Genomic DNA, 17,756 nt, shown 5'->3' on the forward strand with positions numbered 1-17,756 from the left:
GCTTCAGAATTATACAAATATATATATGTATGTGTGAGTGTGTGAGTGTGTGTACTCACTTTCCTTCCTTCACCTGCAGTAACAAAGCGACAGAACACACAGATACTGAGGAACCCAGTATCTGTGGCCTGGGCTGCTGGTAATCAGCCTGAACCAATGATCTAAGGATCAGCAGGTGAGAAGCAAATGTCGAAGGCCCTCCACTGCTCACATCTGTATGGGATTGTCTCACATTACACTGGTTTGGCCAGTAGGCTGCAGACATGAGCTCATTAATGTCAGCTGTTCTCACTGCGTGTCACCAGAGCAGACACGACCTGGCAAGAGTTGGTGGATACTAATCTCTGAATTTAAAATCTATTTTGGAAAACTGTTGTGCTGCTGTGCAAGTGGAGGCATGTGGTACTGCCATCTGCTGGTGGTAAGCTGTAATATCCCGTAAAGAATTTTAAACATTACATTTCTAAAAATGTTTATGGTGAAGTCTGTCAGATGTGTTGACGTCATGATGATACCCTGATAGGCATCATAACAACCGGTCACTGTAAGCGGTTGTAGTATTAGTTGTGGTACAAGTCAAGAGGTTGTAGGGACTATTCATTAAAGAATAATTAATGACTATAATTTTTTTTTTGTTCGGTCGGGGTCTTTACTGCACGGTAATGCAGTAATGCAGGTAATACGTCAAAACCAAAACATTTCATGATATCAGCGTTAGACACCGATTTTTTTTTTTTTAATAATATCTGCACTTTAAGGAGTAAATATGAAACTAGATCAATAATCAAGAAAAAGGTTCTTGTTAGTTCTAGCCCTAGAGACAAGCACATTGGAATGTAGTAAATGTATCTGCTGAGAGAATCAATGCTTTCACTTCAGCTCAACACCGTAGGCCACGTGTCAAACTCAATTAAGGAGTAAATATGAAACTAGATCAATAATCAAGAAAAAGGTTCTTGTTAGTTCCAGCCCTAGAGACAAGCACATTAGAATGTAGTAAATGTATCTGCTGAGAGAATCAATGCTTTCACTTCAGCTCAACACCGTAGGCCACGTGTCAAACTCAAGGCTCGGGGGCCTAATACGGCCCACCAAGCCGTTTTGTGTGTCCCGCGAGAGCTCCATGCACCAGAGTTTCTTAATCTAAGTAAATAAAAGTTGTTTTATTACATGTATTAGTCTGTTATGGAGTAGTTCATCTATACCAGTGGTCCCCAACCTTGTTCCCAGGACTGTTCAGCCAGTACCACCCGTTACTACAGACCAGTACAGGTGCTGAGTATTAAAGGATTAATACATTTTAAAAATAAAACATCTTTTAGACTCTATTCTGTTTGTATCTGAATGACCTATTATTGCCAGATTATCTTTAAATAAAGAAAGTAAATTACTGGATTTAGAATAAAGTAAATTAGTCAAAAATAAGTAAATTTTTTTCAACCCACTGCATCCCAGTACCAAATGACCTACGGACTGGTACTGGTCCGTGGTCTTCCATTTACAACCGGCCCTTCAATGGGAACTGTATTGCTGATGTGGCCCCTGGTGAAACTGAGTTTGACCCCCCTCAAAGTAAAAGCCTTTCCAAACCCATGACACACACCGGCCTACAAAACATTTTATAAACACAAACATTTTTCTTTTGCTTTCAATCTGCCCTGCACTCAAAGACTACAGTGAATGTTTATTCTACTCTGGTCAGAATGTTGGGAGTTGTTGATCATGGTTGGAGTAAATATTTCAAAGGTGGTGTACTGTTACTTTTGTAGAAAAGAAAATCACTTTTTTTTAACCTTAATTGAGTTTAGAGAAAAATCACTTTTTTTTTTTAACCTTAATTGAGTTTAGAGAACAGCAATCAAAACGTCAAACAGAACATCATTCATCAAAACTCACATTAAGAAAAAAAACAAACAAACGTCTAGACTTTAGACAGAGAAAAACATCTCTCTCACTTTCTCTTATTGTGTTTTTTATTTCTCTCGTCCTTTTGTCGTCTTATCAGTCTCATCTGTACAGATGTGAACAGAGTGTCTAGGAAGACGAAAGGCAAGGAATGCAGAGGAATGAGACGGTAGAACTGTGAGGTGAAGTAACGGTAAGTAATACTTGGAATACAAGTAGTTGGGATTATAAAAAGATAATGAATCTGTGCTATGCAATATATTGGTTGCCATTTGTAGAAGATGGAAATCTCAAATACTGAATAAAATCAAATATTCCGCGAGAACGCAGCATCCATTTCTATAGGGAACAGAAGCTGCAAAATACCTGGGTATCAATAAATTACCAACGGGCTACAGGGCAGCGTCACCTACAGTACATAGGAGGGTAGGAGTACAGTGTGTAGGTTACAGTGGGACTTGGTCGTGTCTTTCAAAAGAAAAATAAATCTTAGTTTTAAAAGTACCTTAAACTGCTGACATTGCTGACCTTAAATAAACGACTCCTGAGGTCAATGACACTGAACTGCAGTAGAAAAGACACACAACAGAGGCTGACCTGAGATCAGCTGCTTGTAGTGAAAAGAGTATTTGGTCGCTCACTCGGCATGTTTTCAAGTATTACGTAAAGTACAAGTATCAGGCCCAGTACAGATACTAGTGCAGTACCGTTAACCACAAGATGCCGCAGCAGTGCTTAGTTCCTGTGAGCTGATATTAATTATGAATCCATTCATCTTGACGTCATTTTAGACGTCAATTCCTCTTGACGTCTCATGTTCTAAAAACCCATTCTTAAACTGACTTTAGAAGGCATGGAGACGACCAACCAAAATGTACATTAAACCATGGATAATGAAGAAGTAAAAACATCAAATGTCAAATTCCTAGAGGACATATGCTTTTAAAATTACACAGAAATGTTTGTTCCATAATTGGGATTTGCTGGAAGTGGTGCAACAGGCGAGTGTGTTGTTTACTGTAGCACTTCACACAAGTGGACCAGATGCATTCCTTAGGCTGGAATGAGACTAAAAGAAGAAGAAGTGTATCCATCCTTTGATTGCAGACAGTGTTTCTCTCCCTATTCTGCAGAGTTCAGAGTTCTCCTGTGCTTATTCTGTGATACACTCTAATTGGCTCTAAATGGCCCCTCAGATCATTCAAGGCAGCCTTTGATGAGCCTGGGAGAGTGGCTGCCTGAGTGGGCTCTGAAAAAAGCTCTTCATTACAGGCTTTGAAAGAAGCTCGGTTGTGCTGCTGCCAGACATGCATACGGTGACACACTCTAACAACCAGGAATAAGAGATGTAGGAACAAGAGCACATTAACTGTGAAGGCAACTGTGGCTCACAAGAAACAAACACACAGCTGGGGCATTGAAGAACACCCACGTTACAGGTCCTTCTGACCCACTGGGCATTTGGGCTAGGTATCGGATCGGACGGGTTATAGTGGTATCCTTTGATGTTCGATACTGATCCTGAGTATCAGATCCAGCCATCACTAATTACTACACGACATAATGGTGGCTTAGTGGTTAAAGGAAGCAGACTTAGGTCCGGAATGTTTCAGGTTTGAGTCCACCAGCTGCCAAGTTCCCACTGAGGTGCTCTGAGCATGTGCTCTTAAAGCTGCCCACTGTTCACTGTGGTGATGGGTTAAAAACAGAGGTCACAGTTGGTTGTGGGCAGTGAAGAGCTGTGTCACAGTGACAGGAGTTCACTTTCACTTTCATTCATTCAGTCATTCTTATTTAGAAATGGTGCGAGGCCTAGTGATGTCTTGCTGCCACAGTACATTCTTCATTATAATTCACTCTTCGTCCCAAACTGATTCACCATGTGGACAACCAGTGTGGTGACCCCTGATGAAGGACGGGCCTTATGTTGATCTGTCATAGCTTTATTCGACTGGTTAAGTACCAAAGCTGCAAGGCGGGGCCTTTTGTTTTACTTTTCTCTCTATACTTTCCATCTGTCTGCGACCGAATTGATTTATTTTTCATACTGCATTGACTATAGGACCAGTTTGTTTGTGTGGTTATTCATATTCTGGTCACACAGATCTTTTTGTTTATTCCATTTCGTCCAAGCATAGAGACGTGAGGCCAGTGTGGAGTTACTATCACTTCAGCTCTGTGGCTTCATTATAATCACGAGGCAAAACTCCTCTCTGTTTTAAATGCACCACAGATTAATTCTAATCAGTGTGTGAAGCCAGGCTTGACCAACAGAGCTCGAGAGGGCACACAGTGTTTGGGAGTGTGTGTGTGTGTGTGAACAGTGCTCCTCAAGCCTGGCTCCAGCAGAAGCTGGTGGTTTCTGACCTTTACATCACTGCTCTCTCGAGTGAAGCTGACTCAACTGTGGCCTTTAAACAAACACCTTGTTTAAAAACGGTGTATCAGCTGGCATTTACTTGTATCATCCTTGTCTTCTGATTAGTAATCAATATACAAATGTTAATTATTTAAACACTTTTGAAGAAGGGTAACAGTTTCCATATCTATTTTTTCCAAAAATAAATATAACATGTACATTTTCAATTTTAAGTACTTAGAAACATAACAGTAATAAAATCATGCTCATCTACCTTGGACTTGAGATCCCAGTACTCCTCTGTACCGTATTCCACATGTTTGAAGGCAGTGAAATAGTCATAGCTGATAGCTGCTGTCTGCAAAAACAACACGTGGAGAACTCAAGGTTAACATTAAAATAAAATGTTATTGAGAAGATATGGATTTGAACCGAGAATGTTGATACAACGTATAGTAAAGACCCATTACAACATATCGGCTGTAATTTATGTTGATGCCACTAGATGGCGGCAGACATCAAATGTGCTAAATTATTGAAATTGAATTTATTTAAATTATTATCTTGTACATTTTATTTAAATAATTTCATTCAGCATTCTACATCCAACCAATACTGACCCTGCACGCCGGACAATTTTTGAACCTCATTTTTGTCCATGAGCTGCAGAGTTTGCCCGCCTCTGGCTTAGTCAATTTCAGATGTTCAATATCCGATATCGAGATGGGTGTTTGCGTATTGTACATATCTCTAAGACAATTAGTAGATACTTTGAATCCACAGTTTACAACTTCACAACCACATGTGTCAAACTCAGGCCAGGGGTCCAAATCTGGCCCACAGTGTAATTATATATGGCCCACGAGATCATATTAAATGTGGCAAACAGTTGGCCCGTCAGTATATTGCCCATATATGATGGCAGGATTTGTAGTATGTATGCACTATATTATATGCACTATGTTGTTTAGTTTTTTTGTTGTTGGCCTGTGAAAAAAAGATTTACCTTTAAAGGAACCTCAAAAGACCACAGATAAAGAGACATAATAAGAAACAAATACCACTTATGTGTGTTTTATTCCAAATTTGATTTCTCATGTGTTTGTAATATTTAGCTTCGGTTGATTTATTTAACATTACATATATGGAGAAAAGGAAAAACATGCACAATTGCCATACATTTTTCAATAAATATTAAGTTCAGTCCGTGACCTCGTCCCAGTTTTTAATTTTGGCCCACTGTGAGTTTGAGTTTGCCAGCCCTGGTCTAAACCCCTGGTTAACTCACGATAGCTGCAGCTCTGCTGAAGCGGACGAGACTTAGGTCATTGAAGTCAAGTTTTCGGCTGTACAGATAAAGTCCAGATGAGGCCAACACTCCTGTAGCAAGGGTGGAGACCCTGAGGAGAGGACCAGCCATCGAAGGCACTGTGGGGGGCAGGAAAAAACACGTGATTTGGCATCGCTTTCAACAAAATAAGTTGCTATTATCTACTAGTGGTACTTCTTAACACCATGACAATGGCTGCCTCGGGTTCATAAGTAAAGACAGTCGTTGGAATCCCACTGTTGTCTGTCCAAGTGTCCCATAGGTTCACCGGTTAGCATTTACATTCATATTAGCTGTCACTTACGTGGGCTACATTTGACGAGAAAGGACAGGTTTCACATGTAGCCTTTATGTGTCATCTTTTCGGAACACGTACTACGAACAGCAGAGCTGTGTGTTACAAACCTGAACGAGTTTTTTTCTGTCAAACATGGTAAAGATTTGATTGTGCTGCATCGGTGTGACATTTGTAAACACGTGAATGTGTTTTATCTGGCGGCAGCGTCACAGACTACTTATCACGCGTGTTATTAACCACAGTAACAATATGTTTTAACACGAAAATGACGGAAACAAGTTTTACCTGCTTCCACGCCGACGCGTTGACATGTAAGGTTGGTTACATAAACTCACCAGGTTCTCCACACTGCTGTCTTTTGCTTGCCGGTTTTGTTTTGACCCCGACTGTGTGGGAGAATCGTGGGTAATGGAGTTCAAATGAATGAAAACCAATGCAGCCACCTAGTCTTTAGCCACCTAGCCTTTAGCCTCTTCGCTAAATAACCCCCCACATGCAAAGAGATAACTTTTATACTGTCCACAGCAGGGGGTCTGGGTGAAAACACACCCAACTAATAATCTTGTATGAGTCGACGTTAAACACGCTAAAACTACAAACAAGGGGTCGCTGTCATGACGTCACTTTAACGCGTCACACCGTGATCCGCTGTTACCAGAGGCACGTGAAAGAGGTATTTATGAAACCCAAATTTATGTTTGTATATGAATATTTGTCATTGAAAAATGAACATCGTACTAAAGGTATTTGACTGTACATTTATTTGAATAGGTCTATGGAAAAATCAATTTAAATGTAATTTATAATAATAACAATAATAATAATTTAGCCCCTTATTTGTCCCACAAAGGGAAATGTTATTACCTTTTTGCTTTTGTATTTTAACTGTCATTAAAAAACTATGAAGTTTTGTGAATTATTACAGATCATTATCATCTGCTAATGTTCCAAACTTGTATTGTCTATTTGCCATAAGGAAAGTGAACTCCTTGTCACTGTGACACAGCACACCAACACAAAACATTAAATGCATATCATCATTTTTACACTTGTTTTTAATTCTGCAAATCTTTTTCATATATTATCAGGTAATTTGAACTTAGTTTCTGCTTAAGGTCCTAAAATGTTGCTAAAACATTTAATTCTTTTGTACATGCAACAGTTACATAATATAAACAACACAACACAACATGTAAGGACATTTAAACGCTTTATTGCCATTCATTGGAAATGAGAAGAATAATGTGGCAACTTATGATGAAGTTGACACTGATGGTGTATTAGAGTAAGGTTCAGAATGCTCAGCTCTGTAACAATAAATAATTATACCCGGAAAAAACAATAAACAGCAAGAGGTAAAGCATCCAAAGTCACCAATGTTGTAGGAAAAAGGAAACATACTCTGGAAAACATACAAAAAATAATAAGAGCAACATGCTGGACAGAGATGGCAGAAGCTTTAGTCATGATAGTTGCCTTTCTCTGTTTCAAACGAGTTGCCTATGTTCCTCTGAACGTTGATCTGAGAACAAAAAGGAAAAGAAGAAATCAATCAGTATGTGATGACGCATAGAATCTATGAACAGTTGGTAAAGGTTGCAACTGAACACAGGCCAATATTTCACTTATTGTAATAGAATATTTAAAGGTTTAACAAAGGGGCAACACGTTAAAAAAAAACATAGAAATAAACATATAAAGCACAGACATTGAAATGATGAAGGTTTTCTCGTGGTAGTCATGCTAATGGGGACATAATATGCACCTTTCTTCCTTCCAGCATATGTTTCTCCTGGAGGGTTTTGACCAGTTCTTCCTCTTTGTTGAACTGAATCCAGCAGAAGCCTTTGTGGAAGCCTGTTTCTTTATCCTGATATCGCACACAAAAAACACTCAGACACAAGTGCAACTCTTTTTTACAGGCTGTAAAAACCTGCTAGATTAGGATCAGTGGAGAAGATGGAGACTACTTACAAATGGGAGTCGACACATCCTTACTTTACCAAACTTCCCGAAATGTTCCCTTAATTCCTCTGCAAAATAAAAATATTTTACGTTAAGTTTTATCCAACAACATTTCTTCACCAATTGCCCTAATGACATCCGTGTGTTAAATGTATATAAGTAGATTTAGCTGCTGTTTGTTTTATAACTTAACACAAAAAACAAATAACCACTGTTAAGCACAGATTAATTCCGTTTTATCCTTTTTTTTCTAAATTACCCGTTAATTTCAAACAACTAAACTAAATCTAAACTCGTTGTTTCCAACCCCTGGTAACCACCTGAACAAATATGTCAAGCTGCTTCATATAGCACGTAGCTCAGCTCAGTTTAGCCAAGCTGCAGGTTTGTTTTGGACACCTATCCTCAACCTCGTTGAAAAAGAACATGCGTCCCTTTAAAATAGAACGATTATTTTTTTTAAAAACCTGGAAACTTTATTCTATCGTTAACATTCTGCTATTTATTAGATATTTATTTATGAAACATTCACTCGTATGTTTTAGTCGCGTGTGCAGCATTACTTAAAGCTATTTTGCAATCTTTAGTTCGTTTTTATTTTATAGGAAAATATTTTGACAAATAATACGCAATAATCACCGATCATCCTACAGTTGAGTTTTTAATATTGTAAATAAATGACGCTTAACTGTGTTTTTCTTTCCATTTCGAAGTGTGATTTCAAAATCAAGGAGCACACCGAAGGGTGACTTTACACTTAGTACACCGTTTTAACCCATTCAAAGTTTCACCCGAGAATAGTAGATGCCTTTATTGAACTTAAATCGTTTTAAATCCTCAAATATTCATTTCGTCTAACCCCAAAGATTGTATCGTAAAGCAGTTTAATAACAGAACGCGTTATGCCAAAGACTCAAGACTTAAAACAATAAACAATAATTAGAATGTAAATACTCTTTTAGGTTAACTACAGCAATTTTTTGTTTCTGTGGCTGAAATATCTGCATAATGTGTCTTACTCTGACAGCACACCTCTCCTCACATGCGCAGCCCCATATATCGAACCTTGGATGCAAAACCCCATTTACAAGTCATCAAACTATAACGACGTGTTCCTGTATTGGTGCTGATCCTGAAATACACGTGAATATTTGAATAAACTCACTACTTGACACGGTCCATGGTATTTTAGACACAAACATCGCAGTAACTTTTCTAGCCGACGCCGCCATATTTCGTCCTTGGATTCAACTTTGACTTGTGACGTACCTCTACGTCATAAGTCAAAGTTGTATCCGTGACTTCTTCGTCCCCAAAGTAGGCAGATTGAACCTCAACAGGCGTAATGCTGCCATCCTGTGGTTAAAATTGACAGTTATCGATAACGAGTGGAAACCTGTGCGTATTTAATTTTAACCAGTAGAGGGCAGCCCTTAAACATTAATGCGTGTAAGCAGCACATATACAACCAAAGAAAAGATGGCATCGCCGAAAATGGCGGCTTCCATAGTGGAGAGTGGAGAAGATGCTTTTCGTAAAATATTTAAATATTACAAGAGAAGAGACCCTCCGCCAGATTTCAGCGCTATCATTGACTTCTCCAGAGGCGCGCACAATGAAAGGGTGAGAGGAAGACGACAAGGAAGAGAAGAAATACATGCATTGACAAATGTCACGTGACATAAGTGTCAGTATTGCGTTTTATTCTTTAAACACATGTCAAGCTGATATATGTTTAATCAGTAATCAATCAGTTATGTACACACGAACCGATACCATCCAGGGCTCGACCCTCACGGCTGAAACAACACAGACACAGTGAGACGAGTCCCTCCTGTGGTTCAAACAACCCCACATTCATGCTTTTTTTCTGGTAAAATGTAAATCTTTTATAGGGTCAGGGGCTGTATGACCCGATTATCCTAAAGAGTCTGGTCAGGTATTCACCTGGGAAACTAAGCAGTTTCACCCAGGGGATCAAAAAGTCAATTTACAGAAGAAGTATACATATCAAGCATCGACTATACTGAGTAATTATTGGCGATACACAGGTGAAGTTAGACTCCCCCAAGAATCAATAGCCCTAAATAACATCCATCATTGGTTTCAGTCTGACTACTGTCACACATAACCTGGAATGAATTGGTGGCGGTGAAGTTGCTATGTAGACCTCATGATTCCTTTAGCTGTATCTGTGTCTGTGTTACTACCAGGTAGTTCCAGTGAAACTGAACTTAGCCAATGTGACTGATGAAGAGGCCGCCAGGGTTGGTTTACAGCCTGTCAGAGACTGGAGAGCCTTCGGTCTGCAGGGTTACCCAGGTAAACATAATGGAGAGAGAGAAAGACGACAACATATTCACCACTGTTAAGAACAGTGTTGTGGTGAATACAAACTACAAATGTAGTAAAAGGCTTTTAAAAACATCTATGTGGCGCAATCAGTTTGGTTTCACCCATGGAAAAAAAAAATTGTAAACAAGCCAAGAAAATATATTAGTACTTGTACGATTTCCTGTTTCCGTCTTTAGTTGACGACATGTATTTGTTGTTCAGGGTTCCTGGTCATCTCCAATCCATTCCTGAGTGGCTCTCAGTCCTTCTGGGTCAGACAGTGTCTGAAGACCTACCCTCAGAAACCTAACATCTGCAACCTGGACATGCACATGTCGCCCTCGGACACACAGGACATCTGGGGCAAGAGTTTACAAAGTCTCAGGTGAGAGTGACTTTACCCACTGAGACTAACGGTTAACTACCGTCCTGTATTTCTGATCAATACTGACTTAAACCAATCCTTGGTTGTTGTTTTTTTTTAAATATGAAGTATTGACTTTGAAACTGGCCACACTACAAAACTTGTGCACTGTAAATAAGACCATAAAAATAAAAGTGTGCGTAAAAGTGAAATACTACACAGTGACAATGTCAAATTAATCAAATATCACGGTTTAAAGAAAAGGCAGTTTTGTTATTTCTGTGTGTTTCACCTCACAGTCATCCTCCGTCTGGAAGGAAAGAACCAAAGACTCTGCTGGAGAAGCTGCGCTGGGTCACTCTGGGATATCACTACAACTGGGAAACCAAGGTGCCGCACACACACACACACACACACACACACACACACACACACCAGCCTGTCAATCTGTGTGCTACACTTTTATCTGAAATCCCGTCAGATCTCCACCTACAGATTTTCACAGTAATGGTTTCTGTGATGCCCCCTCCCACAGACTTATTCTGCCAACCACCACACTGCCTTCCCAGCTGACCTCCACCTGTTGTCCTTGAAAATAAGTGCTGCCTGTGGTTTTCCAGGATTCCAGGCAGAGGCTGGAATTCTTAACTACTACAGGTCTGATTCCTCTCTGGGGATCCATGTGGATGAATCTGAACTGGACCACAGCAGACCTCTGCTGTCATTAAGGTGAGAGTCACCAGCACTGTGTTACAGGGTCCTCGACTTCCTCAGAGTTCTATTCCCACTCGGCAACGAAAACCCGATTTTCGCCAGAACTCACATACTGTACATCAGTAGCTACTGTATGTCACTCACCTACTCTAACACAGTGGTGACATTATAATCTAGGACATAAAAACATCAGAAGTCTGATTTACACCAAGTATAGTGCCATGTGACAACGTACTCGTCCACTCTGCTTGCCAACTCGTTCCCAGGCAAACTAGATGGCGATTTTAAACACCGTACATCGGAATGATTTAACAACACCTTCTCAATAAATTTACAGAGACGTAACTTCAGAACACTGTAGGTTTGAGGACTCCATAAACCGAGGACCCCCTGTACTGTACTCAGTATCACTTCAATAGAAAGGTCAAGGTTTTACTGTTCTTTGTTTTCCTAACAGTTTTGGCCAGTCAGCAATTTTCCTGCTCGGTGGTACACAGAGACAGGACCCACCTGTTGCCATGTACATGCACAGTGGAGATGTGATGGTCATGTCAGGACACAGTCGTCTGCTTTACCACGCAGTGCCACGCATTGTGCCACCACCAGGGGGCCAATCCATGCTAGACAAGGAAGGCTGCAGCCTGAGTCCATCCCTGCACAACAACACGGTGGTGGAGCAGGTGTCTGAGCCGGACTGGACCGTGTGCTCCAGGTACATCCAGAGCTCGAGAGTGAATGTGACCGTCAGGCAGGTGCTGGGTCCTGGACAGTGCTTCCCAGATTCACCATCCCTTTCTAAAAGAACTAATGTAGAGGAGACGGACTCGTACCATGACACACCGGACAGAGAGGACATGAAGAGAAAGAGGAGTGGCAGCACACACTCTGACAGTGAACAGACGTGAATCAAACCACAGCACTACACATACCAGAGTTCACATGACTTCTGCTTTATCTGTTTTACTATACAGCAGTGTTTCCCTACGACACATATTTCACATTAGATAAAATCCTATGGCACATCACCAAACAAAAATGTCCTTCAATTGTATATATTAAGTGTATAAATATTACACTTGAACCTGGGCCTGTTTAGTCGGATACAGCACTGATATACATTCAGGAATTGAAGAAAGACACACAACCTCAACAATCAATGACATTTTTTTACTGCTGCCCTCTAGTGGAAGAATAATTGATCTGCCTGTCACTATAGTACAGACAAATGAAGACAAATCACCTGCAGTAAATTAATAATTGTTTTCAGACCAATCAAGTGAAATTGGATCATTTTCCATGGTACGCTGGACAGAGGTTGGGAATCACTGATGCAGACAAATGGTTGGAAGTTGAAGTGTGAAGGTGAACACAAACAGATGCTTGTTGTAAATTAATGACACTCATTATTAAATAGAAGTAACAGTGACATGTAAAAGGAAGTGCTGTTCAACATTGGATGTTGGGAAGGGACTTAAACCAATTACAACATATTTTATATTGTATTTGCTAAACAATCATCTAAATTAAAATGTCAGTTGTCGTCAGTGTTGAAGTTGAAGTATTTTATCCACATCCTCATTCACACTGGTCCCTAAAACTGAATGGTCCCTCTGAAGCAGGGGTCTGAAACTCAAATGAACTGGGGGCCACTGCTGCCATGGGCAATTCCTTGGAGGGTCACATCAGTGCAAATTCAATAAAACCAAGACATTTTAGAAACACTGTATATATTTACACTGTATATTACTACAGCATAAACAGCTTGTAAAAATATATATTAATAGTATTTTTGATCATTGAAAAAATATATATAAATAAAAACTACATCAAGGGCAAAATTATTACTGACACTCAGCTACAGGTCAGATGTAGATGTTTGCGGACTGAAAGTTGCCCCCAGACCAGGAGTTTGAGACCCCTATGCTAGATTCTCTTGAACATGGCTGTAAAGGTAGAGCCATAGATTAAAACATCTCCATCTTCTTCAGATTAGCAGTCAGGTTCTCAGTCATCCAGGTCATTTGATCAGTTACAGTAAGTAAACTATCTGTAGTTGTATTATTTACTAAATCGTTTTTGGAAATCCCAAGAAGTTCAGACGTAGGAAACTGGACCTCCTCAGGTTTTTTCGACATTTCACTTCTTATTGAAGAGTTTAATGTCAAGTCAGAACTGTGGTCGCCGACCTGTCCAGGGATCATGTCCTTAAATCTCCATGGATCCATTCAGCCACCATCTTGGAAACCTCACTTCCTGCATCCAGGACAAAAGCGTGACGGAATTCCCTCTCACACAGTCTGATGTCTCCATGAGGGAAGTCCTGTTTCATGTCCAGGTAATACTGCACAGGACACCAGTGGTCTTTAGCTCCATAGTAAAATATTATCTGGAAAGACAAAACGCATTTTAAAACAAGCACTGTGTCCAGAGCTACTGACACAGTAATGCTGATCAGCAGCAGCATCAGTGTCTAGGAAGCTGGCTATGAAGGACATCTTTAAATAGGCTAACTGATGGAAACTCTACAGTAGTTCTATAAGTACTGTATGCCTGTACTCTCTCTTATTAGTACAAGACATAACACAATATATGATGATTATTGTAGGGGTTACAAACTATCTGCTGGAGGGCCAACATTTTTCTGGACAGACACCTTGGGGCCGGACACTCAAAATAAATCAAATGTCTGTCAAACATTATTTTTTGTTTATTTTGGAATCGAGTCATGGGTCAGATTCAACGCTTGGAGTTACATATGTTTTCTCCCGTCCCCCGGGTGGACAAGTGGTTCTGGACAATTCAGATGTAATGACCTGGTTTATTAGGCCATTGTCGTTGTAATTAATGAAATCCTAGGTTGAAAACCTACAGTAGAATTTTTCCACTAAAAAAAACTAAAATCTGAACAGACTTTTCAGTCAGTGGTAAATTATTAAAACAACATTTGAACTTGAAATTTTGAACTTTTTGCATTTCTATGAGCTGACCATGATGGGGCAGCTCCATATGAACGTCTACCTCAACATGAGGCTCTTTCTTTATATATAAAACATATTCAACTTTATCTGAGGTGCTCCTGGTCCAATCACTGTTTTGAGTTAAACATCAAAATTCTGAGTCATTCTATAAATAGGGAAATAATCACTGTACAAAACAACATGTGCGTCCTCTCACCTTGTCAAGATTTTCCTTGATGGTTCTGTTGTCTCTGTCCAGAACTGCCTTCATTTCCTGGCCACCCATATACATAGCATTGGCTTGAAAGAAAAAGAAAACACTGATTTTACTGTTTTAAAAAGAGATTTGGATGACATCCTCTTGTTTTTGCTTTTTTCAAGACCAGTTAGTATAGAACTTCATTCATTCACTTCTGAACACAGTACTGTGGGTCGATAACAATGCTGGGTTTTTTTGGACACAGAAACAACAACAACAGTTATACCAACCTGCACAGTCTCCATTGAGCAGACTGACAGTGGGTCGGATCACGCTCAGGTCCAAGGAGTGGATGCCACTGAGCACCAGTTTAATCAGGCTGTATTTTAAGCTGTCAGGTAGCAGAGAGAGCAGGAAGAGTGGCAGGTAGCCCAGATACCGCAGCTGACACAGCACCGGTGTCATGACCTTCCCCTGAGGAGTCTGAGCCATGCGCTCGATGGTAGGAAACAGCATGACAGCTCTGAGAACCTGTATCAAAATCAAATGACAAGTCACTTGTCAGCCAAATGAACCATAGAATTTTCTGGTCACATGGTACAAAGTGTGGGAGATGGAACAATTGTGATCGTGAACAGAGATTTCAAGTCATTTAACTTAGTATTTCACCAAAGTAAGGCTGCATCCTGTTCCAGGCAGAACTCAAAATGTGCTGTCATAATTAAGTCATAAAATGGAAAATAAAAGTAGAACAATTTGCAACAACTGCCAACATGAAACCAAGAAACATCTGCACTGTCCTTAAAAGAACATTTGGCATTAAAATCATACTTGAAAAACAGCATTTTTTAGTGAGGTTAACTCAGATGTAGGCAAACTACGGTTCATGGACCACATATGGTGCGCTGGACTTTGTAATCCAATCCATATTGATTGTAATTTCAGTTAATGCCACTAGATGGCGGCAGACATCAAATATGCCAAATTTTCTTTCAGGGTTTTGGATCAATACTGTACATGTTATTTATATTTTGTTACCCAAAACATTCTACATCAAACCAATAATGAACCGTCAAATTTTAAACCTCATTGGCCTGTGGACCAAAACGTTTTCAGATCATTCTCAGGAATGTAGGTCTAAAAAAAGTGGAGTTATTTGGGTTGCTTTTAAATAATAATAATTTAGCATTTATAATTAATAGCAGTCAAAACTAAAGACTGTTCTTACTATAATTGAAAGGTAAAGCGTCTTCTAGAAAACTCACACAACTCCAGTTTTCCAGACCTTCATTATTTAGGGGGGGTTTGTTTATAATGGTGACATGGTGTGGGTCACAGCACTGTCGTGTATAGACACAAGGTTTGTGACTAACCTTGAGCTCTGGGTCTTTCTTCATCATCTCCAGAATAATGTAGCAGCCGATGGAGTGGCCAATCAGGATGAGGTTGGTTTCTCTGGGAACATGTTTCTTGAGGAAGGCTAGTTTGTGCTCAATCTGTCCAACGAGACCAAACACATCACGCTCTACTGCTGAGGAGCCATCTGCACGAAGGAAGGACAAAAGGAGACGAATCAACAGTCACAGGTCGGAGGCTGTGTCAATATTTATGACCAAGAATTCTGAAGTCTGGAGACTTTGTAATATAAAGTGTAATTACTGTACAAAGACTAATTTGTAATATAAAACTAAAATAGAATTAGAACAATATTCTTAATGAGTTTGTGACGACTGTTTTGAACAGAGCACAGACAGACAACAATCCATACCTTCAATCATGTCCATGGAGTCTGGGGGTATACAGTGGCCTGCATGGCTTATGGCCCACACTGGGTGTCTACAGTCAAATGTGCGATAAAGTGTTTGCATGAAGGTCCTGTAGAAGCCCACCACACCAGGATTACCTGCACAAATTATAATTTATACTTGAAAGAACACATAGATGTAAGAGATGCTCAGTCAAAGGAATATATAAAAAATCTAATAAAACAAAATAGTATAATAGTAAACACTTTTTATTGTGTATAACTGTACATGCAGTATTATTTTTTCTATTGTGTATAACTGTACATGCAGTATTATTAGCACTAACTCATTCAGATATTTCAAATGTAAATCTCCTGCTTTTTCACTTCTGGTTATGTAATCCACATTTTGTTGCTCTGGACATATTTCAAATGTAAATCTACTGCTTTTTCACTTCTAGTTATGTAATCCACATTTTGTTGCTCTGTATCTGTGACATGTGCATTGACAATAAAGTTGAATTTAATCTAATCTAACATATGACAACGTTATGTCATAACGTATGTTCACTTAATAAGATGAAAGCTGTGCTTGCTTCTCTCGGTCCATTGGGTACAGCAAAAGATCAATCGTTATTGTTTTGGGTTTTTTTTACAAAAGGCAGGTTAATGTAAAACACACCTGGGATGATTAGAATGAGGTTTTTGTGTCCGGGTTGTAACCGGCAGGATCCAAACTTGAGGAGCTCGGTGTTCGCGCCATAGCAGTAGATAAACTCCGTCCGAGGTTCATCTTTACTCCCGGTGACCTCCATCTCAGCAGCTGTAAACACCGCAGGGTCCAAAGGTAAGGTCTGCTGCCTGTCAAAAACTATCTATGCAGGTAGTGGAGATAAATTAAATATTTGTTATAATTACAAGAAGTCACGAAGAACACGACTGTTAAAGGGCCACCATTAAAAAAATACCGCTTGTTAAAATAGTTTATGTTCAAAATAGCAGCACCACATTCATTTAAAAACAATATTCCGCCTTCGGTCACACTGTGTTCTTTTCTTATCATTTAAAGAGCAAATTTAACGAGTGTTAAAAATGTACCTTCAGGAATCAGCAGAAGGAATTCTAGGTTTAAGATCTCATTGATGACATTCTCCCAGGCTCTTTAGTGTGCTGCGTTGTCATGAGGACTTCCTGTTTTACATAGTGCTGCACGCTGATTGGTCAGCTGCTGGCTTGGTGGGTTGTATGCGGCATTTAAGTGCATCACTGCCCTCTATAGTTATGGAATAGTATGAAAATATAATAATAAATAAATAAAAGACAAAGAAAACTAAGACAATTATAGGGAAAAAAGAAAAGAAAATTACATTTGTTTGGTCAGTTAGTTATTTTTGATATATTCTTGTTTTAATCCTCTTTTTCAAATGATCCATCATGTTGTATTGAAGGATTATTATTTTTGTTCCACATTACTTGGTATATAAGATAATTACATAAGGTTTTTTGATTGAGAGAGTAAATCATAAATACAAAAATTCATAACTGTTTATTCACACATACAACACTAAATGATCAAAGTACGTGATT

General features: G+C 39.4%; 4 protein-coding genes across 8 annotated transcripts in view; 1 reads left to right on the forward strand and 3 right to left on the reverse strand.

The window, feature by feature from the left end:
• The window catches only part of adck1 (aarF domain containing kinase 1), a 33,033-nt gene extending 26,554 nt beyond the window's left edge, over positions 1-6,479 (reverse strand). The window contains exons 1-3 of one of the 2 annotated variants that reach the window (XM_017034107.2): positions 6,228-6,479; positions 5,553-5,692; positions 4,539-4,622 (exon numbers count right to left, since the gene is read on the reverse strand). In XM_017034107.2, the coding sequence (XP_016889596.1) occupies positions 4,539-4,622; positions 5,553-5,684 (216 nt within the window). In that variant the 5' untranslated portion in view covers positions 5,685-5,692; positions 6,228-6,479. Of the gene's footprint in view, positions 1-4,538; positions 4,623-5,552; positions 5,693-6,177 lie in introns of both variants that reach the window. The other variant, XM_017034094.2, reaches the window with a different exon arrangement.
• Positions 6,480-7,085: 606 nt separating this feature from the next.
• Positions 7,086-9,173, reverse strand: slirp (SRA stem-loop interacting RNA binding protein). Its single transcript, XM_008316493.3, has 4 exons — positions 9,023-9,173; positions 7,867-7,925; positions 7,658-7,762; positions 7,086-7,414 (listed from the first exon to the last, which is right to left on the reverse strand). Exons 1-4 carry the CDS (start codon positions 9,087-9,089, stop codon positions 7,352-7,354), a joined length of 294 nt encoding a protein of 97 aa, XP_008314715.1. The 5' UTR covers positions 9,090-9,173; the 3' UTR covers positions 7,086-7,351.
• A 145-nt stretch (positions 9,174-9,318) lies between these two features.
• On the forward strand, positions 9,319-12,808 carry alkbh1 (alkB homolog 1, histone H2A dioxygenase). Of its 2 annotated transcripts, none has more exons than XM_008316515.3 (6): positions 9,319-9,544; positions 10,071-10,179; positions 10,414-10,576; positions 10,855-10,945; positions 11,091-11,284; positions 11,727-12,808. In XM_008316515.3, exons 1-6 carry the CDS (start codon positions 9,527-9,529, stop codon positions 12,172-12,174), a joined length of 1,023 nt encoding a protein of 340 aa, XP_008314737.1. In that variant the 5' UTR covers positions 9,319-9,526; the 3' UTR covers positions 12,175-12,808. The 2 variants fall into 2 exon arrangements, with proteins under 2 accessions (XP_008314737.1, XP_008314729.2); XM_008316507.2 differs by having other exon boundaries at positions 9,321-9,480.
• ldah (lipid droplet associated hydrolase) lies at positions 12,329-17,547 on the reverse strand. 3 transcript variants are annotated; one of them, XM_017039269.2, is made up of 7 exons: positions 17,268-17,547; positions 16,852-16,992; positions 16,194-16,328; positions 15,799-15,968; positions 14,716-14,956; positions 14,444-14,526; positions 12,329-13,655 (listed from the first exon to the last, which is right to left on the reverse strand). In XM_017039269.2, exons 2-7 carry the CDS (start codon positions 16,982-16,984, stop codon positions 13,467-13,469), a joined length of 951 nt encoding a protein of 316 aa, XP_016894758.1. In that variant the 5' UTR covers positions 16,985-16,992; positions 17,268-17,547; the 3' UTR covers positions 12,329-13,466. The 3 variants fall into 3 exon arrangements, with proteins under 3 accessions (XP_016894758.1, XP_008314750.1, XP_008314753.1); XM_008316528.3 differs by having other exon boundaries at positions 12,330-13,655; positions 16,852-17,040; XM_008316531.3 differs by having other exon boundaries at positions 12,330-13,655; positions 16,852-17,044.
• Between the last annotated feature and the right edge of the window lie 209 nt (positions 17,548-17,756).

This window comes from Cynoglossus semilaevis, chromosome 1 (genome assembly GCF_000523025.1).
Source record: "Cynoglossus semilaevis isolate Cse_v1.0 chromosome 1, Cse_v1.0, whole genome shotgun sequence".
Lineage (NCBI taxonomy): Eukaryota > Metazoa > Chordata > Actinopteri > Pleuronectiformes > Cynoglossidae > Cynoglossus > Cynoglossus semilaevis.

Coding starts and splice junctions, on each gene's coding strand:
- slirp (XM_008316493.3), bottom strand. CDS start 9,089: ATGGCGGCGTCGGCTAGAAAAGTTACTGCGATGTTTGTGTCTAAAATA. Junction 7,926..9,022: donor ACCATGGACCGTGTCAAGTA/GTGAGTTTATTC, acceptor TTTATTTTGCAG/AGGAATTAAGGGAACATTTC. Junction 7,415..7,657: donor ATATGCTGGAAGGAAGAAAG/GTGCATATTATG, acceptor TTTTGTTCTCAG/ATCAACGTTCAGAGGAACAT.
- alkbh1 (XM_008316507.2), top strand. CDS start 9,337: ATGGCATCGCCGAAAATGGCGGCTTCCATAGTGGAGAGTGGAGAAGAT. Junction 10,946..11,090: donor ACTACAACTGGGAAACCAAG/GTGCCGCACACA, acceptor CCCCTCCCACAG/ACTTATTCTGCCAACCACCA. Junction 11,285..11,726: donor AGACCTCTGCTGTCATTAAG/GTGAGAGTCACC, acceptor TTTTCCTAACAG/TTTTGGCCAGTCAGCAATTT.
- ldah (XM_017039269.2), bottom strand. CDS start 16,984: ATGGAGGTCACCGGGAGTAAAGATGAACCTCGGACGGAGTTTATCTAC. Junction 16,329..16,851: donor CCTCATTCTAATCATCCCAG/GTGTGTTTTACA, acceptor TAATTTGTGCAG/GTAATCCTGGTGTGGTGGGC. Junction 13,656..14,443: donor TCAAGGAAAATCTTGACAAG/GTGAGAGGACGC, acceptor TTGTCTTTCCAG/ATAATATTTTACTATGGAGC.